Raw genomic sequence first — 13,769 nt, 5'->3', positions numbered from 1 at the left:
AAAATCATGTAATGGGGAAAATTTCGCGAAAAATATGCGAAACTTATATGAAAGGCACACAAAAGTACAGTTTACATCCAAATGTAACCTAATCGTCTACAAAAAATATGGAAAGCGTTACAAACTTAATTGTTTCCGATTACCAAAGAGTACAATATGTATGGAGTAACTGAAACACATAATACGCACGAAAAAAAAGCGAAGTAAAAATAGTGGGAATCAGGTACTTCTCCGCTAGAAGATCTGATGGAGAGGAAAATCTAAGTTCATTGTCGTTGACTTGTTTCAGCTAGGTTGGCAAGTTTGGGGTGCGATGCTTCACTTTTTTAACTACACCGTAATTTGGTGTAAAGTTCGACTTCCACAGTACACACATGTCATAAGGACCCGTGTAAAGGGTAGGCAACCATTCACATCACAACAACATAGTCACACAAAGAAAAAGCAAGAAAGAGAAAGTACATCTATGCCCGGGATGGGACTGGAAGCTGGGACCTCCCCATCGCAGTCAGACTTCTCTGACCACTAGACAAGGCAACCGGCTGTAAGAAAATTGATAACTTTGGAATTTTGATAAACAAGTTTTTTCATACCTTGCGTTCGACGAACCTCACCGGTCGACCGGTTAGTAACCGGTTACTAACCGCAGTGTTCTATGATCAACCGGTAAGCGCACCGGCTACCATTCTAAGCTGTTAATTGGTTGATTGGAGCACGTGATCATCAGCTGTCACGTGATCAACTAGCCGGTCGCTACCGTTCGTGCTCGTCGAAAGCAAAGTTTGTGTGATCTTCAAACAATAGTGACGCCCGCACAATTGTTTGGAAACACGTGGAACTCTCCGAATGTATTTTTTTGCTGCCTAATCTTCCCTCACCAATAGTTTAGGCTTGGAAATCACCCCGAGTGTAGTCATGTAGTTCATTTCCATCTAATAAGCTTTCAGCTAAACCAAATAACCCTTCACTTAATCATGCCCTAAAATTGAATTGTTCAATTTCTTATATCTTTGTAATTGGCAATTTTTCCTATCCTTTGCAATTTTAGGTCCAATTCTTCCCCTTCCGGTGGCAACGGAGGTGTACTTCCTGCTCACTACACGAGTGACCTCTTCCGGCCTTTTCCTTGCGTTTCATTTCCACTACTGGGTTTGGGCTCTACGTACCCAGATTCACTCAAGCAGCTCCACTCGCACCACCACCACCTCCACAACCACTTTAAAGGTAAGAGACCCCAGTTCAGGATTCCACAATAAAACAAGGTTATGAGTGACAAGCAAAACAAATAGAATAGGCTCCACGCGACTATCGACTCAGATGGAGTATGGCTCAGGAACAGACGTATCTTTCGAGATACGTCTGTGATTGAGAAAAAGAAAATATTCAAACATTTGGAAATACTCAAAACTTAATTGCATTTTATAGAAGAAGAGTTCATGTTGAACATAAGGTTTATGCAATGAACAAGGATCTGACCCATTTCGAGGCTCTGTGGAGTGTTTTGTACGAAATTTGATTAGTCTATTAAAATAGAATTACCCTCGAGGAAACGTAATTTTAACATAGAATTCGCTTTCTTAATGATAGCATTTGTATGTTAGGATTATTACTAAATTACGTCTGTTCTTTGCAAAAATTATATTGTCTGCGATAAAACATTTCAGACTAATGTCTGAAATGTTTTAAAACGAAACAATTTGTCGAGCACACTTTTTTAACTGTATACCCTACTAAAATCTTGTCAGAATATCATATGCTCCGCTTGCGCGACGACGAACCGGGGTGTAAGCACAAAATCGAAAGAGCAATCAGTTTCTATGTATATATAAATACATACATTACAATACTTCATCTTCATGTACGTTCGTTCACAATACATATCGACACCACTTGATGTATTGGCGCATCCACTTGAAGGTAAAATCAGGCAAGATCCCATTCAAAAAATCTAATTTGTTTTTCTTTTCCCCTATTTTGATTTTAAAAAACTGACTATAAAATTGGAAACAATTCACCAATATTTTCAAATTTTCTTTTGATAAAGAAAATAAAAGAAAACTGCACGAGATAAAAAGAAAGTGATACGATCATGTAACAAATACAAGAGAAATTATTTGGTTCTTCCACAAAACATTGATGGACATTGCGACCGCTTGAGCTTGGTCCACCAATATCACACTAAATGAAGGTGTTTCCATCGGCCAAAAGTACTACTTTTAGACACTGAAATTGATAGAATAACCGAAACAAAATAAAATAATAATGATAACATGGAGCTAGAAAATACTTTTATTTGCCCAACATTTGACGACACAAGTAAAGACAGCCATCTTGAATCGGAGCGCGTGCCTGTTTTTACTGGCAAAATATCGCTTTTTGGTGATTTTTTCCCTGTGAGCAATTATTAGCGAAGTGATAATTGTTAGTTAAATAAAATATTCATTTGGCGAAGTTTGGCAGTGTCCCAAAACTTTGTTCTGGTTCAGCAGCGAAAACGAAAACAGCAACTGAACGTCCTTCAAGATTATTTTTTAAGAGAGAAATAAAGTGAAAACTAAAAAAGTAACTCATCTCATGTTTTCGACCATGTTCTTTTATGAAAAAGATATTTAAAAAAAAAAAAAAGGAAAACAACCCAATTGCGCCGAACTTAACAAAACATCATTTGATATTGCGACATCTAGAAGGATGTTTCACTGCTGTCACCTCGATGCATGCGATACAAACAAATAGTTAAATATCCAGCTTCCTTGTTATCTAGTTTAAAGTGAAAAATTTCTCTCCCCAGACGCAGGCCTTCTCCTGGGCAGCCCTCCCGGCGTCAAGTCCCAGCCGGGCGTGCGTCACTCGGACGTGTACTCGTGCGTCAAGTGCGACAAGATGTTCAGCACTCCGCACGGACTCGAAGTGCACTCGCGGCGCTCCCACAGCGGTCGTAGGCCCTTCGCCTGCGAGCTGTGCAGCAAGACCTTCGGGCACGAGGTCAGCCTCAGTCAGCATCGCGCGGTGCACACCGCAGAAAGAAGCTTCCAGTGCAAGCAGTGCGGCAAGACCTTCAAGAGGAGCTCCACCCTCTCCACCCACCTGTTGATCCATTCCGATACTAGGCCCTACCCCTGCCAGTACTGTGGGAAGCGGTTCCATCAGAAGTCGGACATGAAGAAGCACACCTACATACACACAGGTAGGTGAAATCTCTTGGAGAAGTAGGCAGAAAATTCATGTACATGGTGTTGTGGTGAAAATATGGTAAATCCTGCGTGAGAGGTACAGAAATCAACATACTATATCATATCCCACCCTAGAGCAAGGGCGCCCACATGCAAAATTTTAAGGGGGGGGGGCTCAAAAATTTTCCACATGTTTTAGCAGAATATTTTCCCTATGGAAACCGATTTCAGTACAGATTAGAGATATTAAAATTTGATATTTTTAATAACTTATTCATTAATGGGTGAAAGCGAAATTTTTATACATTTTTGCAATGAAAAAAGCACTAAAAACAAGGAAGTTCTCATTTCAAGGGGGAGGGAGGCTTGAGCCCCTTCTTCTTACCCCCCTATATGGGCGCCCTTGCTCCGGAGTCACCCGTACCTCCACTATTTGTGGTTTTATCGGTTGGAGGGAGCCATGCCAGCTGTTTTTTTTTAAGCTTCGACCAGGGAGTCGAGCAATCCCTGGTCTAGCACTCTTCAGGGGTATTGACTCACTTGGAGGACTTTGGAAATATGGCATATTTAATGTGCCCCATTCACCATTAATGAACACGCAGGTATATGATCTGATACCATTGAACCCGGGACCCTTCGGTTACGAATCCGACGCCAATCAGGCCACCACGACCAAATCAATACGGTTGCATCTCAAATGAAAGTTCAAAACCGGTTTTCGTTCACTTGTCAATTGACCAGCAATCGTTCTGCAGTCTAGATTGGGTTAGGATGTATCTCTACATAGTATAAAATGAAGTCTCCAAAAAGCGTCTGTGTGTTTGAACTCGCAAAACTCGAGAACTACCCGGCCGATTGCGCTGAAATTTTAACAGTTTGTTCCTTTAAGTCCTGAGAAGGTTTGCAGACCAGTTCGAAAACAATTCGATGAATAGTTCTTTTTTTATTCCAATTTAGGTCCAATTTTCACATAAATTCCCGAATATGGGGCTGAAAAATTACTTGCACATATTAATATTACATATCGTTCGAAAGGGTAGAATTTTTCGCGTTCTACGCTATTTGTTTCAATGCTCTAACTTTATTACAGCGGGAGTTATTTGCGTTTTTAGCTCGATTTTTTTTAGGCTTAGCTGAAATTTAGGTACTACTTTCTTCATTAAATAAATCAATAAAAATAGAAGGAATTGTCCCACAGCTTTCTTTTCGACATCATTGGAAATAGCGACCTTTTTTACTCCGGAATTAACTCGACCTATGGTCGAAAAAATAAGCTTTTATCTCAAAAGGAAAAAAAATTACAAGCCTTTTTAAATCAAGTTTCAGAAATCTCGATTCCATTCAAATTGTGAACCATTTTCTTTCGCATTTTAATTCCTTAAACTTATTTTATTTTGTGTTTCCATGGTTACACATTTTAAATCCATTTTTCTGGATTTAATTTCTTAAAAGTATTTTAATATTTGCCGTCATTGTTTGGAAGGGAAATCATGTTTTTTTTAAATTTATTTTTTACGCCTGATTGTTGACTATACGTCACTTGACACAATTTTTATTTCCAAGTAGGACCGGGCAAAGCCGGGCAACGCAGCTAGTATTATTTATAATAATTAGGCCATTTGTAAGTGGTGTCAAATTACTGATAGCTCTGTTAAGAACTCGTCTGATGCTAATTAGTTTTATCGATAAGTATTGATTCTCAAAGTTATCTCTTGATTATCAACCTTTATAGATAATTTTCGCCTACTGAAATTCATCGAAAACTTTCAATTTTTATATGTTACCAATCGTTCATTCTAGTTTTGCTATTATTATTATTCTGAAAATATGAAAAATTTTTAAAATTGAAATCACTGCTGAAGTTTGAAAAGGATTTCCAAATTGATATTTCCCCCAACCATCAATTTTTAGAAATTGATTAACATTGTATGACACCGGCGATGTTAGATTCAATAGTGCAAGTATTTTAAAGTTGTTTCTTTTGCAATAGTGCTTTTATTGTGACAAAGCTACTTTTACAGAGCTAGCCTTTCAATCGGTAAAATTAAAAGTGATTTCCTCATTAAGAAAAAGGCTTTCTGAAAATTTTAAAACCTTTTAAGACTTTTTTTTTAGAAACAACTTTCAGCGACATAGTCCCCTATCGTTCTACAAACCTTTTTTGGCCATGCAGAAATGAAACTTTTTTTTTATTTAGTTCACGTCTCGTACTACACAGCGTTCGAATAAAAACAAATGTTCTTGTCGTAAAAGATTTTCAGGTTAAAAAAAGAAAAATATGTAATAGATGTATTTAAATCTCTTATTGCGTGGAGCTAAAAAGACATATTTCTTTCCTCTCATTTACAACGATAAGTTTGATATTTAGTTCTTTATCAAGAAAGGTGAAAATATTGAGGTAAGTTGTTCCAGTTTACATTAAACGTTTAATGCATAGCCATAGTATAAACTTTGTACTTAAACCCGTTTCAAAAAGAAGGTTAATTAATTTCTATCCAAATGACAACGATTTAATTACTTTTGAACCAAAATTGCTAAACTGCTCTTGAGTATATTTATCAAGCGACTTGGTCGATGACTGAAAATCTGCCAGCTTTCTTCAGTGGCTGATGAATCGTGTACCTTAGACATTTGCATAGCTAATTAAGTACTTATCTTTACTAATAATAAAGCTGAAAGTCTCTATGTCCGGATCTCTTTCTGTCTGTCAGGATCTCTGGGACGCGCATAGCGCCTAGACCGTTCGGCCGATTTTTATGCAATTTGGCATAAAGTTAGTTTGTAGCATGAGGATGTGCATATAAAATTACATAATGATAATTTATCTTTAACGAAAATAGTAGACTACATGTACTCAATAATTGCGCGTCTCTTATTTCTCTACTAATAATAAAGCTGAAAGTCTGTCTGTCTGGATTTCTGTCCGGATTTCTGTCTGGATCTCTGTGACGCGCATAGCGCCTAGACCGTTCTGCCGATTTTCATGAAATTTGGTACAAGGTTAGTTCGTAGCATGGGGGTGTGCACCTCGAAGCGATTTTTCAAAAATTCGATGTGGTTCTTTTTCCATTCTAATTTTAAGAACATTTTCCAGAGCAAAATTATCATAAGATGGACGAATAAATTACGAAATTATCATAACGGGGAGCCGTAACATGGGCACAAGCCAATTGACGAGAAAATTCACCATGCATTATTTGTAAATATACAGGCGAACGAAAAGATCTTTTAATTTTCTATTACGGGCAAAGCCGTACGGGTACCACTGGTCAAAAATAAACTAGTATCCTTGCAGTTGAACATAAAAACAGTTTCGTTCTTTGTATTTCTGTAACTTGTATTGTGTAAAATACAGGTTACAAAGTTATTTAAGAAGTAACTAAGTTGAGTAAATCATTTGATTACTTAGTAATTTGAAATGTTTCAAAGCAGTATGAATAATAAAGCTACTACAGTTGGGGCAAACCTAACCTGCCAGCGTTGTAATGCTGTGATTAAGATCTGCGCAGCCCTCACAATGCTACCAGGTGAGATTTGTCCCAACTACAGGTACGCGAAAAGTTACTAAACGTAGGATTACTAAATTTAGTAAATTATAAAGCTACTAAGTATGTTAAAATTACTACTAAGTAAGTTAAATTATTGCACAACAAACAAAATATAAGTTTAAATATACTGTACGCTGAAAGTTATTAATCTACAATATTACTATATTGTGTAAATTAACATCTTACTAAATGCATTGAACGTTATCAAGTTGCAAGGTTACAAAATTCTATGAATTAATTTAAAAGTTTACTGAGTAAGTCCATATACGACTAATTTGGGTAAATTATAGTGTTATTAAGTAAGTTGAAAGGTTAACTATTTCTCTAAACTATATCTTTGCTAAGTAAGCTAAAACGTTACTAATCTGTCCAAATAATAAGGCAGCAAAATTTAAAAGTTTATTGAATTCTGTAAAATATATTATTACTGAATAAGTTATAAAGTTACTAACTTGTGTAAATTGTTAGATTGCTAAGTAAGTTGAAAAGTTACTAAATTATGTAAATAGGAGGTCGCTAAGTTAAAAAATCTAAAAGTAGAATAAATTATAATATTTTTAAGTATGTTAAAAAGTTACTAAGTTGTATGGTTGATGAGCTTTGTAACTTATTGAATAAGTTCAAAGGTGATTAATTTGTGCAAACTATAAGGTGAATAAATAAATTTGAAAGTTGCCAAGTTGTGTAAATTATAATGTCTCTAAATTTCGTAAATTATAAGGCAACTAAACCCTTCAAAAGGTTATGAAGAAGTGTTTAGTTGTATTATTGCTTTTATTATCTTCATTGCTGAATGATGAGATAGATTTATGCAAACAGTTAACGTCTACGAAATGCAAAAGAATTGAAACGAGATAGTACAGAACAAAAAGCATTGCTGACTTTGAACAGTGGCCAACTTGCTGAGAGCTTGATGATACTAAAGTTTTCTTCCGGTGAAAATCTTGACACTCAAGAAGCACAGCTCTTCCACTTTGAAGAATTCCTCAGCCACTTGAAGCAATCAGATCGAACATCGCTCTCATGCATATTCACATCGGCCGACCCCAGGAAAGAATCCCCCCCCCTCCCAGATTGCTTCGCCAGGCGCCTAATTCAATTATTTGAAGTGCTGCTATGCGACCGATCCCTTGAGCCATATTAGCCACGAGACTCCAAAATCAAACGCACACCCAGCGAACGCTGACGCACAAAATTTAATACACGGCTGTTTCGTCAGTGGCCGACAAAATTGTATTACATGTCGACAAATCCCTCGGGACCGGGGAGGGATTTTTGCTTACCCTCCCCTAATGAAGGGCCTCTTCCTCCTGAATTTAATCTTTCATTAACCTAGAATCTGTTCTGCTGCAGGTCAAAGTATTGACTTTGCGAGTAAAGTGATAAAAAACAATTAGGTTATTTCATACGTTAAGTGACATTAAGGATGGAGCGCTGCCATTACGGGAGCAATCCGTCCATTAGGCCTGCTGATAGGTGTTTCCTTTTTTTAATCCTTTTTGAAGGAAAGGGTTGTCGTCGATTGATCTTCGGTAAGGATTTGGTAATGGGCTGTGACACTCGGCCGCCTCGATCCGGTGACGACTTTGTTCTTTATAATTGGCGTTAAAAGACTCGCGTGCCAACGTTTAATGACACTCGAACTGCCGAGCTGGGGATAGCTTTTCTCTGACGATGGAAGCGAATTTGCTCGGAAAGCAAAAAGAATGTTTGGGATTTCTTTTGGGAAGGGTTGGGGCGCTAATAGGCGAAATAAAGTTTAGGGCGTGGCTGTGATATTGATTTAACGTATTTGAAAGATAGTCAGTGAAGTTAAAATGTTGTTCAACTTTAAACCTCGACAGGAAAATGATTCGTAATATGCTAGGCGTTCAGAAAACATTGCATTGAAAAATTTATCTAAAATTTTTTTTATAGTTTTTTGTTACTTTGATCCTATCTCATAAAATTTTTACCACAGCTTAAATACGCTTTTACTTGAGCCCTTTCGTTGTTCTGAGAAGATGTACTGTAGTCTAGAGGATATTTAATTGCAAGCCATGCATTAGTGCAGCCCGAAATGTTCTTCTGGAGTTTGGGGTTCATTTATAACAGTCCGTACAGGCATAAAATCTGCTGTATTAAGATCAGAAATGCGTGAAAAAACTTCAGGGACTTCAGGTGTGGGACTTCAGGAGTTTGAAGCCCGAAATACCGCCTGGACTTAGTTAACACATCTCTTACCACCGTTGATATCCCACCCGTTATTATTTTCTTTAATGGATCAATTTTGAGATCCAGTGTAATAGCATTTCGTCTTTCAAAAACCCCACAAGGAAGAGAACGCATCATGGTTTTGCTTTCATGGACGCCATTTTCAATATCCAATGTTAGTACCACCTACATCGCTTAGATCACTTAGGTATATAGGGAGGGGGGGGCGGGTTGCGAGAAAAGGATTAAAATTAAAAATAAAAGAATTACGTATGAATGTTAAAATAATTTGTTCTAAATGATTTTTTTTTTTTTTTTATCATTTTAAGATTATAAGCTTTTGTGTAATTTAGAGTTAGCAAAATAGAAAAAGTAGACTCAATAAAATCCAACAAATCTTTGCGCGATAAGTTACGTGCAAATAACGACAGTAAAATTCCCCAAATTGCAATCTGTACATCGTCGCAATCTGCTTAGTTTAATTCTGAACTAAAAAAGGAAAAAAGGAACAACTCTTTTACGATTACAAAATTTGGTAGTCTTGAGTACCAAAGCAATTGTTAACTTTGCTTTATAATTCGTTTGTGAGATGAACAATCGAACTATTTAATTTAAACTTATTGACGACTCTTAAACTTTCAAAACAGATACTTTCTAATGATTTGCTATACATTTTCAGCAACGAGAAGACTTTAAGTGTTAACACGTATTCAAATCATCAATTCAAATATAATATTTTAACCATCTCATTTTACTGAAAAAAAATGGGAAATTTAAGCACAATTGTCCAAAACCTGTTCCGCGAAAACTTGATGATGGCTAACAAAATATCATATAAACAGAAGAGGTAATAATATTTAACTTATATATAAAGCAACATGAAACTAATATCCTTTATATAGTATTAGTTTTATTATGCTTCATATATTTAAGTTTAAGTAAACATAATTTATGTATAATATTAAAGCATGATTTGCATATTAATATATGTATCATAATTTACGTGTCTTAAGAAAATCTTGCAGACAATTGAACACACACGCACATCCAAAACCTGACGTATCCAACTCATATTTACAATTGCTTGTACGTGTATTCAATTCATTAGAAAGAAAATCACGTGGACATGGGTTAGGGAAGGGAAAGAACACGTTAGTTATATATATAAAAATTTATTATGAGAAAATTTCGGTAACTACCCACATAAACTTTGGAAACTTATGCCTGCACCACTTGATAAGTTAGAACTACAGTCTCTATTTATTAACACTGTCACGGTCATAAGAGTTATTAAACCTTTTCCAGCGCGAATCATTAAATTTTTGAAATACAGTTAAAAAACACCATGAATGATGATAGGGGAAGGTTGCAGTCAATGAACCACATAACTGTTTTCGATTTTTTTAGAAAGGAAATCCTACTCAAATTTCACGTTAACTATAGGAACAATTTCTCCGTACATTTCTCTTTTGATAATGATATCCACTTTCATGATAAATATACAGAATAAATAATGAAAGTTAAAAATAAATATTTCAGCATATGGTCTATTCATGGCAACCAGTTGCTATGGATGGACCATCGAGTTTCCATCGATGGACCACATTCTAAAATTAAAAAAATCAATGCGTAACTTACAAATATTTATAACAGGCGATCAATAAACACTACAAATAACAATAAGTTATATAAAAAGAGATTTATTTTATAAAATGTTTTATTTTCGGTTAAGAGGAACATAAAAAAAAACCCCAGCACCAACACAACACACAGCTGTTGTCATCACACTTCGTTCACCACTTGATATGTTCCCAAACCGTTTGTAGCTAATATCTTTGAAACCTCTTTTAAACTGTTGGGAGTTTTGTTAAATCCATTTTGAAAATTTTCGATCTGCGCAAGATTTTACTTGCTCTCTAAAATGTCAAAGAACTTATTGACCATTTTATTACTGAAACCAGAAGTTTAAGTCTCAAATTACCAGAGAATATACATATTTTTTGTCTTAATTAAATCTGTGGAACACGCTATTATTCTCAGCCTCTTAAAAAGCCAATCCCCCCCTTTTTTTTTGGAAGTAATTCCAAAAACTTCTTCTCTTGTTTCAAAATATGATTTACTAATTATATTACTATTTCGGAGGGCTTACCTCCTAAATTTCTAATAAGTGAACTACAAGGTAACAACACACCGGTTTTTATCTTCCATGCCACTGTTTAAAGTTGATTTCGGTACTCTTATTTTGTCGGCAGACTTCGTCCATGCCACCATTTCTATAAGTTACTGTATCACGTCACATGCTCTCACTTGTCCACTGGCCATATTTTACTAATTTTTGCATTTTTCTGGAACATCAAAAGTATTTGAAACTGTATTATTATATTCAGTAAGTTACCGTCCTTAGCCCTGGCTATTGGGCGGTAACTTACTGAATATACCATGCCTTGCCTTCAATCTTCGAGTTGAACCGAACCATTGCTTCGCTCACTCGTCTGGTCAGCGCTAATTCTAAATTAGCTACCCGTTTGTTTGACCTCTTGGCTCAGTCACTTCCTAAGTTGGGCTGATGGGTGCTAATAAGCACGAAACTGCAGTCTTCGGTTGGAATGACTGAGCTGGCGGTGCATTTCATGTATTATTATGTTTTAAATTTTTAACCAATTTTACTAAAAATTTTGAGGTGAAATTATAATAAAGTAAAAGAGTTTTCATGAATTACTGAGAAACATTTTTCATGATTATCGTATTTATTTTAAAACAATCGAGCAATTTTCAAAAGACATTGAGCTGAAGTAACAACGATATTTACGATTTTTCATGAATGAATCACTTTGTCAGGTGGTCCATTCGTGAAAACACATAGCGGTCCAATAGCAACTGCGTCATTTTAAATATTGTTATAGTTGTTACTGCTGTGACGAATAATGATGAAACATGAAGTGCGGGGAATTGTGCTTGAAAGGGCCCTCTTTTAAGTCAATGTTCACGTTTAATTGATCAGTGATATTCAAAGCATGTTATAACTAAATGAAAATCTCAATAACTACTAAGATAATGGTAGAAATCTTATCTGACCGATTAACAATATGATGAAGTAATTTCAGCTACCTGACGACTCTGCAGTAGACTGTTTTGAGACAAAGAAAGGTACAAAAACTGATTACGCGTCTGCACAAACTCTGTTGCGGGAAATATCTTCGCGGTCTAGTCATGGAACCGGTTCATTGACGGCTACCGTCCCCTATACATGAATAGTGTATATTATGAACCTGTTGATCATATAGGCACAGAATTTAATCAAAAAAAATTGTTTTTACATTTTTTTCGCAGTGGGTGGTGTCCCCATTTGTTAAGGTCTACTTCAGGGTAGGAAAAAAACGTGTTTATCCACTCAAAAATTAATTTAAATCTTTTAAAAAATGTAATTGAACACCTATTGGTCGATTGTTTCAGAGCAAATTAAAAATTTGAAATCTTACAAAACTTCCCGATTTCGGGCTCAAACAATGGGGAGATTTATGGGCCATTTCACAGTATTTCGGACAAATGTCGAGTCCGTAATATGACACTTTTTTTTGCCATAACTACTATTTAATTTATTGTTTGACTTTTAAATTATTTAATTTGAGTTAGTGTGTTGCTAGTACATAATGAGAATTAAATCATGCTCTAATCAAACAGTTAATTAAAAAGTTATAGCAAAAAAGGCATGCTGAGGACTCTAGCAAATAATTGTCCAAAATACCGTGAAATGATCCTTATACAAAAAAATGAGACAGGAGAAAAAGCCATTTTTGTACTCCTGCCATCCATGAGAGCGAAAAAGAACGAAATACAACTTCTACTAATTTTTTTGCAGTTTAAAACAGAAATGTATTTTTACAAATTTTTAAATTGGTGTCCTTTTTTGTGACCACTGTGCTGGCGATGGTAAAAAGCACACATATAGAGTCCACCAAAATCCACTCAATGAAAGCTTTCCATGAGTTCGTTACAATTTGTCAGTAGTAATATGAACTGAATTATTAAATGGCCTACAAATTAAACACTCCAATGTGCAGTGACCACCATCATTAGGTCTCCGTGTCCATGCGGAGGATATTATCGCAAAATTGCTCAAAATCTTCTGCAGGTATATTTCAGATTAGTTTACAATTATTATTACAATTAAGAGCAATTTGAATGCATAGAAAGGGATTGAATGAAACTTTCCGGTGTGAAGTTCAAAATGGTTTGGAGAATTCTGTGTAATGCTTCGGTTTTCGTCACTTGCGGAAGCTCATTAAGCTTCGAACCAAATTACACCTTCAGTCTGTGTGCCACTGGGACGCTTGCGGAAATGTAATAAAGTTAGTGAGCCGAAGGTGACCAATGTTAAGCTTTGATTATTTTTCACAATTTTCTGCTTAGGTGTACTTGGTTGATTTTTGAGCAATCACTAATTGCTTATTATACTCACTTGCAACCAGAATCATTGAGATTGTAAAACTCGAAAATTCCCTTTTCAAAATTATATATATGTTTTATTTTAAAATGCATTGTAACTAACATCAATAGGATTTCGAACAAATTATTTTTATGGACTTGCAGTACCAGAGACCTATATGTTTAGGATTTACAGAAAAATAAAGAAATCGTGCTAAACTACATTGCTTTCGTTTTCATGCAGCCTCAACCAAACTCTTTCTCTCTCGGGTTTTAAAAATGCAACATGTGAATACAAAGAAAGATAAAAAATATTAACGGACAGTGCCTATACCAGTGCTGTGGTTTTTTCTCCTCTCTCAGATTATTCACGTAACAACTATTTCACAGGGCCACAGCATCTAAGTTAATTAAAATTAAAGTGCGCTATAAA

General features: G+C 35.7%; 1 protein-coding gene across 1 annotated transcript in view; it reads left to right on the top strand.

Moving 5' to 3' along the window:
• Positions 1-13,769, top strand: part of LOC129230522 (zinc finger protein Gfi-1b-like) — a 36,660-nt gene that overhangs the window by 1,328 nt on the left and 21,563 nt on the right. Inside the window, exons 3-4 of the mRNA XM_054864926.1 lie at positions 1,049-1,224; positions 2,789-3,184. Coding sequence (XP_054720901.1) covers positions 1,049-1,224; positions 2,789-3,184 — 572 coding nt within the window. The remainder of the gene's footprint in view (positions 1-1,048; positions 1,225-2,788; positions 3,185-13,769) is intronic.

The sequence above is a fragment of the Uloborus diversus genome, chromosome 9 (assembly GCF_026930045.1).
Source record: "Uloborus diversus isolate 005 chromosome 9, Udiv.v.3.1, whole genome shotgun sequence".
Lineage (NCBI taxonomy): Eukaryota > Metazoa > Arthropoda > Arachnida > Araneae > Uloboridae > Uloborus > Uloborus diversus.
The sequence above is the reverse complement of the archived record's forward strand: the minus strand, read 5'-3'. Positions and strand labels throughout refer to the sequence as shown.